Source organism: Micromesistius poutassou, assembly GCF_964030765.1.
Source record: "Micromesistius poutassou genome assembly, chromosome: 19".
Taxonomy (NCBI): Eukaryota; Metazoa; Chordata; class Actinopteri; order Gadiformes; family Gadidae; genus Micromesistius; species Micromesistius poutassou.
In genome coordinates, this window is record NC_140289.1 from 8,128,914 (window position 1) to 8,148,313 (window position 19,400).

Sequence of the window (19,400 nt, forward strand, 5' to 3'; positions counted from 1 at the left end):
TTCTATAATGGAAGTCAATGGGAGGACCGCCCATTCTCTGACGCTTCCACTACTTGGTCATTTTTTTATTTCATACCCGCTTTGTATATTTTCAGTTGGTCTTATTTCCATTGGGGCTAGAGCATGATAACGTCACCCACTCTGTTTAAAACTTTTCACTTGATTTAAGCCATTCAACATTCTTTCACGTCTTAAACTATGTGTATTAAAACATATTTTGAGCCTCGCTTTACACTACAGCACTCACCGCATTTTCTATAGTAAATGCATTTTCTAGTTATACATAATTATACAAACCTTCCTAATATGCATTTGAAATATATTTTGTTTTCATGCCAGGAAATCCACAGGAAGAGTCAAGAGAGTCAAGAAAAACAAAAGTAGGTAAACGCAAATCATAAATGTGAAATGTAATATTTAACAATGAGGCGGGACATCCCAATGACTAGCATCCCTCTGCTAAACCCCACTTTCTAACCTCTGGTTTATTGTCAATCAGGTAAAAAATACAAAAAATACAAATCCTCCAGTAGGCCTACACTAAGGTAAGAACTAAAAAACGTAAAACATCCAATAACCCAATAAATCTGCTTAATACATAAAAATTGAATTAATTCCATCGGGATTTGAATCTACATCTTTCAATGACTTCTCCAGGGGGAAGGCCCTCTCTTACCTAAAGGAAAGGGTCGCTGAACTACCTCCGGTCCAAATAGATGCCGGAGGAAATGCGCACGAAGAGCAGGGCTCTGCTGAGGAATACGTCAAGTTCTTCATAGAGTAGTGGTTCTGTCATCTGCCCTGATAAGAACACTTGAGGGGTGGGGAGTGCGGTGGTGTACCCCTCTCCAACCTGCTAGATGCTTATGTTTTAAATAAAATTACGTTTTGATCTGTAACAGGTTTTTTTTATGCCTCAATAATGATAAATAATAATGCTCTCCCTCTCATGCACCTGTATTTCATTGTTTGTTGCATTTGTATTTTAATGATTTTATTGTCTGTTATTTTAAAAATAAATTAACTAAAATAATTTAACTCAATTGGAATTGTCCAGTAAATGTACCAAATAATTAAGGGTGTTACACAGTTTGTGTTTTGTTTTTCACAACATTTTTTTAATGTGAAATACAAGAAAGTGGCTCTTTCCTTTTAGTTTGACGGTCGACTGACTCAATGAGCTTTGGCGCCGCAAACCATCCTTGGACATGGCACCCAGGTGTTTGTTCTTAACGTGCTACAGCATATTTACTAGTACTACCACTAAACTGAAGAGTATAGCATCACACTATTTACATTTCACTTTGTTGCCTTTCTGGAGGAAATGGTCTCACACTGAGCGTCGTTTAGCGCCCCTCATTTTTTTACCTCAGACTGCTAGCTAGCAAAGACGTGTCTATGCAACGTGTTTATGCAAATTAAACAATGGACCAAAATGCGTAACCGGTCAAAAATAATTTTGGCAGTTAGCCGATTAAGTGTTAACTGTTGACATCCCTAGTGTTATACTATGTATCAGGACAACATGAGAAAAAAAGCCACTCGATCTTCATAGCCAGTGTGGTCATTAGACTTAAGGGTTCAAATTGGGGGGACGGCAGTGAACACAGCATGCATGGTGTGAGCTGATTAGAGAAGAGGATGAACACACGATCAGTCGGTACTGTATAATAATGCCACCTCATTTCCCCCCCTACATTTAATATTGAGTCATACAGCATACGACTTTGTAAGACTGCAAAGTCAGATGAGTGCCTGCCCATCTTCAAAGCTACTACAAAACAGGAGTGTCAGTGCCACTCTTGACCAAACTCCACATCTGCTTCTCCATTGAAAGCAAGGTAAGAGGCCCACACCATTATGAGCCTACTTATGTAACTAAGAACAGTGCTTATTATGTACAAACTGTTGTTTAATTGATCTTTTTATTATTTTTTTATAGATTAAATAGATAGTTTATTCAAGTTCTCCATTTTTGGACAGTCCAATCAAGGATACAAAAACACAGCCGTAGACTGTTTTAGTAAATACACACAGCAGGTTACCTATAATACCTGACATTTATAGATTTAAGGTAAGCAAGGGCTCACGTTTCACAAATGTCTGAGTTATAACCACAGAGGTGAGTTAGATTTTGTTGTGACACTTCCAATGGTCATGCTTATTGCCCAACACTGAGACACTAACCCACATTAAGGAACAATGCGTGAACGGTGCAGGCTGATTAGAGAAGTAGATGAACACAAGATCAAGATACAAAGTTGGTCATGTGCCTGTCACACATAGCACGAAATGACAGAAAGGTAAAATGCATTAATCCTGTTAATGTGTACTACAAAGCCGTTAGTTATTTCATTTAATTCACTGAATGAGGTGGTCAAAGTATATGACCATATGAATAAATAAGCTCTGACTATTTAACACTTATGTTGTGTGTTCTCTCCTTTTTAGTATGAGGTTTGCAGTGGTCTTTGTGGTTGTTCTGCTTGTGGTTCTCTTGGCCGACCCGAGTTTGAGTAAAAAAAACAAAAAAAAATACAAAGGTTCTGAGATATTATCAGGTATGTGAGACACAGGCAGACAATCATACAACAATAATGAATACAATGTAGACAAGTTTCCAGAAGAGTTGTATATAGAAAGTTATACAAATATATATCAATTTGTATGAAGCTAAACACATTTTGAGGCATTTAAAAAATCTATGAACTATGTGCAGATAATCAGCTAAATTAAGAATACAATTGAAAAACAGGTTGATTTATAATTCAATTTATAAACCCTTTTTAGAGACTACTAAACACCTAACATTTTTGTCCTTATTGTTTTGGTTCGATTTAGGTTCAAAATCCAAGAGGTAGGAACTTCTGAAACATATTAGTTCAGCATTGACATTGTCAATAAAATGTTGATTATATCTCAATGTGCTACACATCATTTTGAATATAAATGTCTTACTTCTACAGTCTAAGAAAGTATTTCTCTAAAACAAAATACTCTTCAGGCAGTAAATGGTAAGCGCATTTCAAAACGTCCCTTATCCATTACATCACAACATGCATAATGGCGAAGATCCTTCACTGTATTCATAATGTTGCCTAATTATACATCATTATACATAATTACACAAACTTTCCTAATATGCATGGTATATGCATATGCAATTTACTTTGTTTTCATGCCAGGACTGTCACGGGAAGAGTCAAGAAAAACAAAAGTAGGTAAAACGCAAATCATCAAGCATCCCTCTGCTAAACCCCACTTTCTAACCTCTGGTTTATTGTCAATCAGGTAAAAAATACAAAAAAAAGAAGAACAAATTCGCCAAGAAACAACGGTAAGAACTAAAAAACGCAAAACAATCCAACAATTCAATAAATCCACTAAATACATAACAATATAATTAATTCCATTGGAATTTAAATATCCACCTTTCAATGACTTCTCCAGGAGCAAGGCCATCAACAACCGCCCAGGTTCAGCGAACGTCCAACCTCAAAAGGATGACGAAGGGCTGGGCTCTGCTAACGCCGAACAGGCTGTTCCTGGTACCCAACAGGCTGCTCCTGATGCTGAACAGGCTGCTCCTGGCACTGAACAGGCTGCTCCTGATGCTGAACAGGCTGCTCCTGGCACTGAACAGGCTGCTCCTGAGGCTGAACAGGCTGCTCCCGATGCTGAACAGGCTGCTCCTGACACTGAACAGGCTGCTCCTGAAGCATACGTCCAGTTCTTCATAGAGTAGCAGTTCTGTTGTTTCACCTAGCAGTTACCTGCCTCCCTTAATACCAATAAAATGAAGTTTTGCTCTGGAATGTTTTTTTCTTTAATGTCTCACAAATAACAATGCTGTCCTTCTCATGCACATGTATTTCATTTGGTGTTGTATTTGTATGTTAATGCTTTTATTGTACTATATATTTCTGCAAATAAATGAACTAAACTAAACTAAATTGGAATTTGTGCAGTAAATGTACCAAATTAAATAAAGGGTGTGTTTGTGTTTGTGTTTTGTTTTTCACAAAAAAACTAAACACTTTGTGATATAGTGGTGTCCGTTTTGGTTAATTTTGCTTCCGATAGTCCAACAACCATTAACCGGTAACTAACCGGTTCCAGAAAAAACTGAAATACAAGAAAGTGGCGCTTTACTTTTAGTTTGGCACTCCATTGCCTCTAGCTTTGGCGCCGCAGACCATCCTTGGAAATGGCACCCAGGTGCTTGTTCTTAATGTGCTTCAGCATATTGCACTAAACTGAAGAGTAGCAAAACACTATTTACATTTGACTTACTGGAGGACATGGTCCCACACTGAGCTTCATTTAGCGTGCTTCATTTTTTACCTCAAACTGCTAGCTCGCAAAGCTGTGTCTGCAACGTGTTTATGCAAATGAACCTATGGAATCAATAAAAAAAAAGGTTGGCAGTTAGACGATTAACGGTTAACTGTTGACATGGCTAGTGCTTTACCAGGGTTTCCCACAGCGCTTCAAAGCTTAGGCGGCCACCTAAGCAAAATTTATCCAAACTTATCCAAACATTATCCAAACTTCATTCACTCTCTGCGTATAGTTCAAGACAGACTTGCGGCCTGACAGCCTGCATGAAACACAAGATCAAGATACAAAGTTGGTCATGTTCCTGTCACGCATAGCACGAAATGACAGAAAGGTAAAATGCATTAATCCTGTTAATGTGTACCACAAAGCCATTAGTTATTTCATTTAATCCACTGAATGAGATGGTCAAAGTATATGACCATATGAATAAATAAGCTCTGACTATTTAACACTTATGTTGTGTGTTCTCTCCTTTTTAGTATGAGGTTTGCAGTGGTCTTTGTGGTTGTTCTGCTTGTGGTTCTCTTGGCCGACCCGAGTTTGTGTAAAAAAAACTAAAAAAAATACAAAGGTTCTGAGATATTATCAGGTATGTGAGACACAGGCAGACAATCATACAATAATAATGAATACAATGTAGACAAGTTTCCAGAAGAGTTGTATATAGAAAGTTATACAAATATATATAAATTTGTATGAAGCTAAACACATTTTGAGGCATTTAAAAAAATCTATGAACTATGTGCAGATAATCAGCTAAATTAAGAATACAATACATACTACAATACATATACAAGTTGATTTATGATTCAGTTTATAAACCCTTTTTAGAGACTACCAAACAGTTCAAGACAGACTTGCGGCCTGACAGCCTGCATGAAACACAAGATCAAGATACAAAGTTTGTCATGTTCCAGTCACGCATAGCACGAAATGACAGAAAGGTAAAATAGCCTGCATGAAAATAAGCATCAATGGTCTACCTGTACAAGAGTGAAATTACCGAAGGGCCCTTGAATTGTTATTTTTAAAACCACGGAGGATAGGCAAGGCTACCCCCCTCCCCCCCAGTCTGACGGCAAACCTGACCACCTTAACTAAACTAAACTAACCCTATCAAGACAACGTGAGGACAAACCCAATTTTCGTAGCCAGTGTGGTCATTAGACTTAAGGGTTAAAATTGGAGGGGGGGGGGGACATTGACACAGCATGCATGGTGTGAGCTGATTAGAGAAGAGGATGAACACACAATCAGTCAGTACTTTATGACCATGTATGGTAATGCCACCTCATTTCCCCCCCTACATTTAATATTGAGTCATACTGCACACACAAGACTATATTAGACTGCAAAGTCAGATGAGTGCCAGTGCCTCTTGAACAAACTCCACATCTGCCTCTCCATCGAAAGCAAGGTAAGAGGCCCACACCATTATGAGCCTACTAATGTAACTAAGAACATGTATGTACAAACTTTTGTTAACTAATTGATCTATTTATTTATTTTATTCAGAATGAAGTATGCTGTGGTCTTCGCTGTTTTATTGCTTGTGGCACTCACACCCGAACCCGGGGAATGCACCAAAAGCTACAAAAAAGCTCTTGTTGGTATCAAACGCACACTAAAAAGTGAGACACCCATACACACACCAATAATGTTGTAGTCTTCCGGAAGTTGCTTTTTAGGATCTGTGCAATAACCATGTTGATGTGATTAACTCTGTTTCTTTCAGATAACAAGTGTCAACGTGCCTTGATCAAGTTGAATAAAAGGTAAGAATGGCAGACGTTCATAACACCATTGATATGCTAAAACATATTCAGTATACATTTGTAGGATCTGATTCATTCTGTTACTTTTTTAGCTGTGAAACTTTCCTGCAAGAAAACGGCTATCAAGAATGCTTGAATAGCCCCAAGACGGCGGGCCAGACTGCAGGCCAGACTGCTGCCACCGCCCCTTTGGAGGAGCCGGAACTAATGTTTTTAGTCTAGTGGCTGATTAACCAGCATCCGCTATTGGTGACCAGGAGGGACAGGGATTCACATGTACTCCGTTTTCATGCCTGCTTAACCTTTTCAATATTATTAAATGGTATTTACGAACAACGTTTTTAGAGTATTGTAAATGAAAACCATCAAAACTTAGGAAACACAACTGGTACAGCAGAGATAAGTCAAATGGCTTTCTCAAGTATTTTTCCCTTCCAATAAAAACAAATAATAAAGCATTACAAAATAAGTTGATTGTATGTGTTTTTCCAACATGTCTCAACCATATCTTTCCTTTGTTCTCGGGTATTGTTTTTCACAAAGTAGAAATCAATGCAAGGAGGTCACCCGGTATAAGACCCTCTGCTTTCTGACACACACAAAATACACACACACACACACACACACACACACACACACACACACACACACACACACACACACACACACACACACACACACACACACACACACAGGTTCCTAAACTTCCAATTAGCCTCTTAACCTCTGTAGTATTGTAAAGTATAACATTTTACATTTAACTAGATTACTGATTTGCTTTTCATGATGCAAATACTTAGACAGGATAGATATTTGATCATTCTTGTTTTGGCTTTCCTCCTATTATCCCCATATATCTTCAATTAATGATCAGGTGGGTAACCAGACTAGACTACATCCCTTCTATGGATTGAGACCCGGAAAGCCGCTCATGTCCTGATGTCATGAGATTCCAGATCAATGGTTACATCCTGGGCTCCTCCAACAATCACTGTTTACTATGTAGTCACTTAGCAGAGACATTCATCCAAAGGCCATTCAAATGCAGATATTGAGAGCTAGGTAGGGGGGTATCTCACTAAAGGATTCCTACGTGAGCTTGCAGACATTACGTTGTTTAGTTTTCTGAACCCTTCGGGTGGTAGTCAAACCTCTTAACCACTACTGCCCAGTTACTTCATTTGTTCCATGTTATACGTGACACTCTGCCTGTTCAGTCCACACTTTTGTATGCATGGTCATTCACATCCTTTTTGTACCGGGTCTGTTTCCTCCACAATGACCACCATAATTCTCTTAATCTTTTCCACCAAATAATTGCAAAAGCAATATTCTCATTGTCGGACACAAAATAACCCCCATCCTGGTGGAATTCTTCCAGAGTTGTTCCACTCAAACTACAGAATGGCGTCTAGCCTTTTTACAGTTAGAATGTTCTGGTTACTATTTTACCTTTGTAAGATTTGAGTGCAACACACAGGTTTGACTTCAGGACCACGGACAGCACCCACAGGACACGTGCAAAATAGCTGTTTATTAAAGGTGCTGTAGGTAAGATTGGCGAGTCGCAAAGAGAGAGAGCAGCAAAAAAGAGAAGAGAGCAAGAATTCTGAAGCTAAAAAAGCTAAATGGAAAATAAGAGCTGAAAATAAGAGAAAGGAAGAGATGCCCTGATTGGTCAGAAATTGTAAGTCACAGGCCTTAAAAGCTCATGTCAAGGGTTAGAATCGTGTCTAACAGACATAAATATGTATAGAGTGTGAAGGGTTAAAAACCATGTATATACAGTTAGGAAATGGCATACGCAGACGTTCAAAAGTCATTGGGACTATTTTACAGTTCAATGTTGAAATAAAAAGATAAATGTTAAAAATAGACATTTAATAGATATTCAAACAGGTCAGGGTGCATAGTGCTGGGAGGAACCTAAAACCGTTTGATGTTTGATGATCCATATATATTTTTTAGAAGAAAGTAGTAGAAAAGAAATTTCCTTAAACTCGAACATTGCCATTGAGTCCTTGATTAGTCTCAACAAATGTTATGTTGCTTTAAAGACACAATAATGATATATTAACAATTCAACTCACACACGCATCTGGTAAAGTCTTTCAAGGGAGTTAAATACTGTAGTCATGTCTTTGCTCTCTTCCAGGAAGGGCATTGTGGGTGTGTTACCAAGAAACACTGCATACAAATAAGAACAGGAAGTCAACAAACACTGGGGTAACTTCAGTGGGAAAACATATAAATCCCCAAAACGGAAACACACATATACAAAGAAGACACATGCATCTACCATGCAGGAATTTAAATTTCAATATTTCACAATTTCTCCCAAAATCTGTTGAAAGAGTGTGTGTGTGTTGTGTGTGCAGTACTTTAAGATCCCAAATAATGAAAAAAGTGTGATCAAGGCCGTACAAGCAGCAATTGATATTAACCAGACCAAACTATAAGCCAGTATGGCCACCCTTGTTATTCATAAGCCTATACATCCACAGTAGCAACAATGCTCATTCAAATTCATTCAATGCTCAATGGCACAGTGGTTTTAGTTAATGGTTTGATATACACACATTTAATTGATCAATAGCTTGTTAATCAAAACCTATGGTTTAATTCAGAATAGTCTGTTTTGAAGACAGAACATTTACATTTCGGCCTTGAATAGGCAATGGCAACATTCATTTTCAGTGTATTTGAGGGTCGACAGCAAGTGCTCTCTACAGTGGAGACTCTAAGGTAGCAAGTGCAAGCAGCAGAATTTCAGACTGCAATAACATATGTTATATTTTTTTCTGAGAAACTGTCTTTAAAATATAACAGTTAATACATGCCCAAATAATAATAATAATAAAAGATAACTTAAGTCAAGATAACATTCAACCACTAGTTAGTAGTCCTACTGAGTGTAGACTACATTTTAAATTTTTTCTTTAACCCATTTGCAATAGCTCAGGCTAGCAGTAGGGCTGGGCTGTTGGCTTCTACTTGAGGGGAGGCTGACGCTTAACCTGACTCTCGCCAGATGAATTTTGTTCCGCCTAGCTCCACTCATCCATCTGGGATCGCTCAATTGAAGAGGTGCTTTCGAAGGCTGGGCCTTATCAAAAATCCTTGTATATGATTGGATAAACAACTTCTCACGTCATCTTTATTGACGTGCTACTTCAACCACTCACATCAAAACCAACCCGTGACACTTGCTTCCTCGATGCGAGCCGCCATTGTTGTCTGAATCAAAACAGTCGCTTCTCCGCTACGTCACATCTATAAAAATCCCGCCCGGCGGGCCTGATTGGCTCTACCATTTTCTGGTAGTCCCCAAATACCTCCCAACGGGAGCGATCCCAGATGGATGAGTGGAGCCAGGCAGAACGAAATTCATCTGGCGAGAGTCAGGTTAGCTGAAGCTAGCATGATAGCAAAAACTCAAGCTTTCAAAGTGCTCTGTGTGGTGGAATCTTCTGAGATGGTGGAAGAGGTTGGTGGTGTTTCCCGTTCTACAGATATATTTTGCACCTAATAATCTATGAATACGTTTAAATTGTTTACTTCCAGATTCATAATAGTACATCTAGAAGTGGAGATGGCTGGGTGGGTTAGCATTTTATTTCCGTTAGCCGCTTCCGTTCATAGACAATCGTTTGTGTCGATTCTACACAAATTATGTCATATAAAATCTCAGGCTACACCGATTCCAACAGTATAAGCCAAATCATTGACCTAAACTCGACTCAACAAACTAGATGTGAACAAATTTCCAAGTTACAACCATAAATGTTTTACCTTTGTAATTATCATTCTAATACTACTACTTATCAAACCAAAACTACTTTGTAGTGTACTGATACTGCATCAAATAAATATCATATAATGCTAATACAACTACCAATATTACTATGTATCATAATAGTACTTTGACTACTTATTTGCCTAAAATCATCATAAATGTTTTTTTTTACTTCTGGCAATATTAAACAAAAAAAACTGGCTCCCATGGAAAAAAAACTTATTTTGGGTTCAATATGATGAAATCGATAAACAATGTGCTGTAGCTGTGACACAGCACAGTGAGAGATTTTATCAGTTCACTAAAACATTAGTCATCTCTCACTTCCTCATACCATGTCATGGGAAGATAAGTGCCAGATGAGTTGACACAATTAAACAATCTGATGGGGATATGATGGAACAGTGAAATAATAATTAACTGTAATAAACAGTTATATGGATAGATAATACATCTATTAACACAAAAAGCCAAACAAATTAAAACAGTGTTGAACCTATATCATAAGTATTTGAAGTTCAACATATAGTTTTAGTAGTTAACCAAAATACTGTAGTTGTTTACATTATCATGTCAATAACCTACACTTAAATAAATAATAATCATGTGTTTATTATCAATGGACTGGCCAGAGAAGTCACTGGAACAAATTCACATTATTTGACTTGCTGAAACAATATATATATATGAAAAAACAATTAAACTATATAGAGCTAAAAACCATGTTCAATAACATGTAAATGGTTTAATCATCACATGGATTCATCATCCTACTCTAAAAAAACTATCACACATTATAGAAAGCATCCCAACTGTGTATTGTTAGATCAACTGATACACAAAATCGATAATGTAGGAACTAATCACCTCTCAAAAACATTGATAACACTTTGCAATAAGGGTACATTAATTACCCATTAATTTACATTGGTTAATGAAGTAATTGAAAGTATACTTATACGTGGAGTAAAAGTATACATTATTATATATCATTAGCATAGGGGTGAGGGGTAGTGGGTTAAGGTTAGGCTTAGCCATAATAACCCACTACCCCAAACTCCTATGCAAGGGTTTTTATAGGAAAACAATGTTTTTGCCAAAAAACAAGACCTAACCCTACTAAATAATGTAGAAATGAGTAGCTTAGCTTAGCTACTTCAAAAATAGTAGTGCGACTGTTGAAAGGCTTACACTGGCTTTAAATGTTTTGTACCATTTGAAGGCTGGATCAGAGTTTGAACGGAGATGAACAGAGTATGACATTCTGAATGGATAAAGTATAACAATATAAACATATAAACCACTTAAAAAATGTTAAGAAAAAAAAAATGGCCAAACTAACTAACTATTCTTAGGCGTAGTATAGCCTGAGAATGATAAGTAGTAGAAGTAATATTAGCATAATTACCAGTAATAGAAGTAATAGAAGAAGGATAAGTAGTAGTGGTATGTTAGGCCTATTAGTAGGAAAGCAGAAGTAGAATAGAAGTAGTAGTAGTATTAGTATGATTAGTATGATGAATTCCAATAATAGAGGTAGAATGATTAGTAGTAGAAGTAGTATCATAGGCCTATTAGTATGATATGTACCAACAGTAGAAGTAGGATTATAAGTAGTTGAATTAGCATGATAGTCCCAAAGACTGATTAGTCAGATAAGTAGTATGATAAATGCTAGCATTGCTGTGATAGGTTCTCCCCTCTGTCTTTAAGAAACAATGTATTATCATTTAACTTCCACTTAATCACTTTAAATAACGAGAAGGAATAGATAGAGCCTCCAGATAAGACCGAACCGTGTTTGCATTGTCACACAAACATGGCTGATTGTTAGTACTTGCACTTGGTTCTATGAACATCTTTACTGTACTGACAGCGATATATTGTTTCACTTCTTATGACAAATGTACTTATTGTAAATCGCTTTGGATAAAAGCGTCTGCTAAATGCCCTAAATGTAAATGTAATGTAATGTTGATACAAAGGATAGGTAGGCTATACACAATCAAGTTGGCGAATATTAAGCACAACTGTATAACAAGCATGTAGTCCAAAGTTTGTGAGGCTTCCACCTGTGAATGATTGAATGCCTCAGAGCAACTCTGAACTCCGCCTTCAGAAAACATCTGTTCACTATGTATGAGCTGATAAGTATGCAGCTTATCAACAAAGAGGTCAGCTACCTATTGCTAGGTTAGCTGGAGATTTTTGGGAAACACTCGTACTTTGCACTCGTACTGCTGCATAGTACAGCTGGGCTTAGTAATAAGTCGGCAAAATGCTAACATCCTGACTGTTTTGGGAAACGCACCCCCGCATCCCGCAATGTCTTGGATATTGATATCCCCCCTCCCACCTTCCGTCTGTTTTAACGGCCCCGCCGTCGTCAAACTCTCCCAGGTAAGACGTTCTGCTATAGACTGTAGAAATTGCGATAAAAGAAGTGAAGAGACAATTACTCACGTCGACAACTCAACGACAGGTCGTTCATTTTAACATATCAAAAACGTTAGATTCAAACATCATAGTCATGTGATCTTAAAGAGACAGCGTCCCTATAACACAGAACGAAAACATGTCAATAACACAGTATGGTGAATTATGTCTATATAGTCCACCACAAGACTACACTTTGTTGCTAAAGTGTAATATTACTCTCCTCCTTGAGCCTCCCTAAATGTCTTTACACTTTGTTGCTCAAACTTAAAAATTACCCTCTTCCTTGAGCCTCCTGAAATGTCTTGCGATATTGATATCCCCCCTCCCCCCTGCCGACTGTTTCAGCTGTTTTATTTTTCTAATGTTTTGTGCGTATGCTATGTGTGACTGTAGGCTACTGCTGCCTGTCTTGGCCAGGTCACTTGAAGAGATGTTTAATCTCAATGATGTATTCTTCTGGTAAATAAAAAAATTAAATAAACATCTTAAACTCTCACATCAGGTAGCCAATGTACAATCCCCAATCTTGCCCTCACACCCCCCCTTCTCCCTCTCCCCCTCCCCCACAAAAGCCTGTGCTTTATTTATTATTACACTATAGTTAGGTAGGTTGCTGCCTTAGCTGTTGTTACACTTAGTTTATTTCACTAAGGTGCTTCTGTAAATTGTAGAATGTTTTTTAGTGTCTCTCTGTCTTCACATTTCTTAAGTCTATGAACTGGCCAGTGCCTCTCCTACTGACACCATGTGTTATTTCCAACATTCCTCCATTTGAACTGCATCCGTTCTTTTGTTATTCACGTTTTCTTTCCTATAATACTCACCTCAAACTTTTGGTTTGGCGAGAAGAGGGATCGACAGCCAAGGAGCACGTCAGGAGACTGCTCCTCACCCGCCTACACTATAGATTATTCAACCTAAGTCTGTATCTTGCTGTATTACATCCTGGAATAAACTATCTATACGACTCCCTGATCCAACCTGTCAAGCTTCCTTGATTTCCACTTCAAGAATTACTACTACAACGAAAAATACACAATGCAGAGTCTATACGAACAGTTTAGAAATAAGCTGAAATCTAACATTTGGTGCCGTGACACCGTCTTGAAGAGAGAGGAGTGAGAAGAGGCCTGCCATCTGAAGATTGCCCTGTTGTCGAGAAGACTGTGCAAACACAATTTTCAGCTGTTTATTATTATTATTTTCAACTAACCAACAGTAGTTGCCATGCATTTTTTAAATGTCAATGCACTTTCATCCCTGGATAACAGTAAAAGCTATTGAATAGTTGAGTTGCATTAGTATACTACACTTTCCATTGAATAATTACCCCTGTAACCCATAAATTAGACTAATTTTATAATTGAATCAAATGCTCACACATTAGCTGCTTTCACACATACGTGTAAGTCCTAATATTCTCCTGATGGGCCGTATGTGTGAACAACATATCCTGACATTTGTACCCTGAAAATCGTATGAATAATAGTACCCCTGAGGTAGTATTTTCTCGGTAGGAAATGCAAATTACCTTATATGTGAATGAGGAGTTGAAAGTCGGTATTTCCCACACCACTTGAGTGGCCGTGTTGATGATGCATGTCATTTAGTGGCCCCCTAAATGATAATCAGCCTGTTGTCTTTTGTTCGCTGAATGGTTGAAAAATACTTAAATGTTGGCACTGCTTTTAAGAGTCATTTGTGGTGAACGCTAAAAGATAGGTCTTAGATAGGTCATAGAAAATGTTTTTTTAAATTATTATTACTGACAACAGTCAGCTGAACATTATAGGGTCCCGCCCTTCCACTCCCTGTTTTCTCCGTTAAACACAGAACTCAACTACATTTGTCCAAGCGTTTGTTATATGTGAAATAAAGCAAAAAAAACAAAAACACTCTCTTTCTCTGGTAACGCAGTCGTCCGCGACGGCTTTCTTTTTCGTCGTTTCTTCTATTTGGCTCTAACTCATGCTCCAATGTTTCATCGATCGATGCTTCGGATTTTGTGCAGGCAACAAAATATATGATGCGTAATTTTAGCAACATTTAAGATGATAGCAATGAGTTCTGCCCGTTCTGCCTCCATTTTGTTCATGGTCAAATCAAAACAAACTACAGTGACAGCGGCCACACTTATCCCGCCTCTTGCGAACTTAGACCCTACGACATATCCCGCCCCTTGCAAGCCCACCCCCCTTAACCCCCCTGTTGATTCCACTGATGTCTAAACGACATTGATGTCTGCATATATAGCATCAAGTGCGAATCACCCTCAAATTTCCTGATATAGAAATGCGGCAAAAATGTGTGACAATGGTTAAGTATAAAATGATTATGCTTGCTTCATAACGTAAGGAGAAAAAGATTATGCTTGCTTCATTACGTAATAGGTGAACTAAAATTGTATACGTTGTAACATTATAGGCAAAATATTATTATATATATGTGCTCAGAAATTTGTTACATTATCGACTGGGGTTTCTACATTATAGCTATGGGTTTAATTAATACTAGAGGTTGAGTGCACACAATGTGTGTGCAGAAACTCTAGTTAGAATAATAATAATAACAAAGGTGAGATATTTATGGTTGCAACTTTTCAATTTGTTTCCATCTAGTTTGTCGAGTTTAGGTCACAGAACCATATGGCTGATACTGTTAAATATTTTTTGAGTAGCATTTAGAAACATACCTAATTCATTGCCATGTAGGGAGAACCAAGCCTCAAACCAAAGCCTTGCTCTCAGAAAATCTAAATCTATAAATTGATCACTTATAGTGGTAGTAGATGAACACGTGGATGTCCAACATGTCAGTCCCTTCTAGTGTATGTATTTATTTGTCAGTTTAACAATGGTGCTAAAGACGAGACTGTGTGTCAAGAAAGGGCATAAAACAAAAAAATAAAAATAAAAATAAAAACTGGAAGAAATAATTTGATGAGGAACATGTTGAAAAGGCCTCCAGCATTCACAAATAATTACTAGACCCGTGGCAACTGTTAGTTAATACTTATTACCGCAATAACGAATGTTAAATAATTTAACATTAATTAATGTACCCTTATTTTAAAGTGTTTTATCTAGAGAAACATCTCACTAGAGAAAGAAGGAGAGAGAAGAGGAGCCTACAGATAAGACAGTAGCGTGTTTGCATTGTCACGCAAACACCACATTGACACAAACAACCGTTATGCTGCATGTAATGTGTAATCTCATGTAGTGTTGCATCATACCATACAAAAAGGGGAATCAAAGACGGACGACTGCTCCCCCCCCACCCCCACAAGGAATGCCAATATAAGAGTGCCTGTGTGGTGTCAGTCTCCATCTCTACCCATCAAAAGGTTCGAGTTTCCAGCTTCAAATTAGAGCTCAAATCGGAATCTGAAAGGTAAAACACTTCTCTCCCCTCTGACTTATTATAGAAACAATGTATTATCATCTCACCCTAACCCTAACCCTCACTTTCACTTAATTACTTTACATTTAATAACAGAAAATTATAGTTTTCACAATGACGTATTAAATAACAAGAGACCTGATTGAGTGACTGGTTGTGTGTTTTTAGGATGAGGTATATTGTTCTACTTGTTGTCATGCTGCTTCTGGCCATGATGGTTCAGCCAGCAGATGGCTTTCTTCATCACATCTTCAGATGGATCGGCCATGGTAAGTTGGACATGTATAGGTCCAACAACTGTTCATTGTTGCGAAAGTGTTTTACTTTTAACCGTCATTCAAATAATTGAAATATATCACCTGTTTATTTCAGGTGTGAGTGCCATCCATAGGTAAGGCTACTATTTCAAACAAACAAGTCAAGTCCATACTACATGCATCCACGATACAAACGAATATCAACTCTACTGCTACTACTCTATCTTAATCTCTCTTCTACTCCCACAGAGCCATCAATGGAGGACAAGATGAGGACTTTATTGTGGTAGAGTAGTCCTCCAGGAACAGCAGTGGCAAACACTCCTTTGAACAGAGCAGTTGTTGCACATGCCGAACAAGAAGGAATGAAGAAGAACTAAACCTTGCCGTTAGCATTAGTCGATTGTAAAAGCTCACATGTTGGTGATAAATAAATCAGCTTTATAAATGAAGCCATTTTGATTCTCTTTACTAAAGGGTGCAAATTATGTTATGAAATGCAATAAACAAAGGTATTAGGCAAAATTTCATCGAAGTTGTGTAGTTCTTAAACTTAAGAAAATGTTAATTGATTCATCTTATTTGATACCATACAACACAACAGAAATACATACAACCAAGGTCAATTAATGAAGAAGGAACATCGGCTAGCAGGTGACTACTCTAATCCATAAGCATCCATTCAACTATAGACAATGCCAACAATGATCTTAGTTTATAAATGTATAACAATTGTATTGTTAAGTGGTATAATATTTCAGTATAATTCAATAATTAGGATAATTTACAAAAAAACAAAAAAAATAGTGCATAGTCCCCTGGAATGTTATAGAGCGTGATATGAACTCAGCTTGAAGCTCTGACCATTCATCAGCTAGCTATAAAGGTACACTATTATGCACTGTGTACCACTGGAACACATTTTTGCTGACAACATACAATGGCGGTTTTGTCCAGAACCTGATACTAACAAAAGCGTGGACGCATGACAATTAGACCAATTATGAGACTGTCAAAGAACTGTGCAGCAGACGGAGCTCGCGTTGACGGCCAAACAATAGCAATGTCAATAAATCTAACAATAGCCATGTTAACATGGTTAAAATGGTCCTTTTTGTAGTGGTGCACCAAGACAAATCCCTTGTAATGTTAACTGATAGTGTGTTAACAATACTTGGCTCATAACTAGATTATTATTCTGATTGGGCCAACATAGTTTTAAGAGAGGGTCTGTGTTCTCTTTCAACTCATTAGAAGGTATCACATGCTATTGCAGTTATGACAGGTGGAAAGCACTACAATGAACTCCAAGGCAGGGTGTGTGCGTACCTGCAATGGCCACGTGTGTGTCTTTTGGCATCCATCAACACATAAAGACATCCCTCAAGGCTGAAACAAATAGAGTTTCTCATATTGACACAATGACTTATCTTCTTCCCACAATTTCCCCCGCAAGCAGCGCAGGCAGACCAAAATGCATGGCCGTCTGCGATGTTTGTGTGGCTATTTCTACTGTAGGATGTCCCATTAGTTACAAAGCATTAACTTTCCCCTTTGAGGGATCGGTATCTTTCATTTTTCCCAGGCGCAGTAGCTATTCTACTATTAATATTCAAACAAAATATCAGCATTTGATTGTTGGAACAGAGTACTGTTTGCGCAGTTTTTCCCAACATGTATGAAGGCCACGAGACACAAACAACATCAAACCATCCCTTATTTTCTAAGTAGTAATACTATAACACTATCTACTACTACTTAAAAAAAGGGAAAAGAGGATTCAGGGGTAAAACCAAGTGAGGCTTCCCCTTTGGTGGGTACTTTGGTGTAATGGTCACTGGCGTTGAAAACGGCCTGGGACCCCATGTCAATTTCAGAAGAAAGGTCGGAGACGGTAAACCACTTAGACGTAGTGCCCCTTTGTGCCTTTCCCCAGCTCCTGTGATCACAGCAGCAAATGGTGCCTTAGAAGCATATTTCAGCACTTGGCTGCTATTGGCTGAACCTGATTTCCAATGGCATGACAGCAGTAGCAGTGCTTTGATTATTGAACCCATGAGCAGTGTAAAACACCCAAATGTGTTTGCTTGTGTGTTTGTTTATGAGATATTTATTGAGATGGATACCAAGAGAGGAAATGGCCAATGGTCAAATATTTGCTTACAGTATTTTTTCTACAATCACAGGAAACTTGTTTGTGTGTGTGTGTGTGTGTGTGTGTGTGTGTGTGTTTGTGCGTGTGAGCTCATGTCTCCATTTATTTCTCTGACCTTAGTAGTCTGATCCCAGATTTGTGCCCAAGTCCCAAGGGGGGGGGGGGGGGGGGGGGGGAGGAGAGCGTGTCAGTGATTGGGTTGATGGGTTTCTCTCGACATCAATTACAGGGACAATTCAGGATAGTGTGGGGCCTTCTGAAAGTGACACCTTCACTTGCTACCCAGCCCCGCAAGGAGGTAAAACACACACACCGGACCGAGCTGGCAAAGTTTGGCCAGGAAGATGGCGCACCACTTAAAACCTATTGATTGGAAATGAGATGTGGCTGGAGGGGAGGGATGAGGTTAGAGAGCTATGCGTACATGTCCTAAAGTGCTGTATGTGTATGTTTGTGTGTAGTTGGGCTTGCATGTGGAAATGTGTGTGTGTGTGTGTGTGTGTGTGTGTGTGTGTGTGTGTGTGTGTGTATGTGTGTGTATGTGTGTGCATGAGGCTATGTGTGTGTGCATGTACCTGCATGTGTGTACGTGTGTGTGTGTGTGTGTGTGTGTGTGTGTGTGTGTGTGTGTGTGTGTGCGTGAGCTTGGGTCACCCGTGTCACTGAAAGCAGTTGTTTACCCAGAGTTCAATTGCTGGCCCAAACACACAAGCCTTTTCCCAGACGGAGACGCGTGGTAAATAATAAAAGAGCTATGACTGAGGACACACACACAGATCAGTGTCAAGGTTAAAGATGGCTGTTGGTGTAATAGGAGTCTTTTTATCGATATGTTCCTAATACATTAGAGGGTCTCAACAATCCATCCACAGAAAGAAATAGAGAAGGGGAGAGGGAAAGGGGGGGAAGAGACGGGGAGAAAGAGGGGGGGAGGGAAGAGAGAGAGAAAGAGAGAGCGAGAGAGAGAGAGAAGTGGGGAAGAGAGCGAGACTGATGTGTAGCTTGTGATGTCCGCATATCAAATGTGTGAGAGGTCTGTATGTCAGGATGGCAGTTTGGTCAATAGGGTGTTGGCCCTGGCTAGAGAGTCGGGTGGACTTCCTTCTACTTCCTCAAGTGACAGGACATTCTCCCCCGGCTTTTTTGTTGCAAAGCCGTTGAGCATTTTTAGCAGCTTCTGGATTTCACTTTGAGAGGTGAAGACGCAGTGATCTCATATAAATACCACTTGAGAA

At 38.6% G+C, this 19,400-nt stretch overlaps 2 protein-coding genes and 2 long non-coding RNA genes across 4 annotated transcripts in view; 3 read left to right on the forward strand and 1 right to left on the reverse strand.

Moving 5' to 3' along the window:
* The window catches only part of LOC311364286 (exostosin-1), a gene marked incomplete at both ends in the record, with an annotated part of 163,677 nt that overhangs the window by 78,897 nt on the left and 65,380 nt on the right, over nucleotides 1-19,400 (reverse strand). The window lies entirely within an intron of this gene.
* Nucleotides 1,786-3,904, forward strand: LOC311363553 (uncharacterized protein). Its single transcript, XM_084483491.1, has 7 exons — nucleotides 1,786-1,841; nucleotides 2,452-2,561; nucleotides 2,842-2,857; nucleotides 2,967-3,014; nucleotides 3,186-3,217; nucleotides 3,292-3,337; nucleotides 3,451-3,904. Exons 2-7 carry the CDS (start codon nucleotides 2,453-2,455, stop codon nucleotides 3,743-3,745), a joined length of 546 nt encoding a protein of 181 aa, XP_084339617.1. The 5' UTR covers nucleotides 1,786-1,841; nucleotide 2,452; the 3' UTR covers nucleotides 3,746-3,904.
* On the forward strand, nucleotides 5,686-6,579 carry LOC311364023. The gene is made up of 4 exons (XR_014639106.1): nucleotides 5,686-5,758; nucleotides 5,857-5,972; nucleotides 6,077-6,116; nucleotides 6,209-6,579. It is a non-coding gene; the product is annotated as an uncharacterized lncRNA (long non-coding RNA).
* Nucleotides 15,651-16,462, forward strand: LOC311363665. Its single transcript, XR_014639034.1, has 4 exons — nucleotides 15,651-15,744; nucleotides 15,922-16,022; nucleotides 16,126-16,144; nucleotides 16,260-16,462. It is a non-coding gene; the product is annotated as an uncharacterized lncRNA (long non-coding RNA).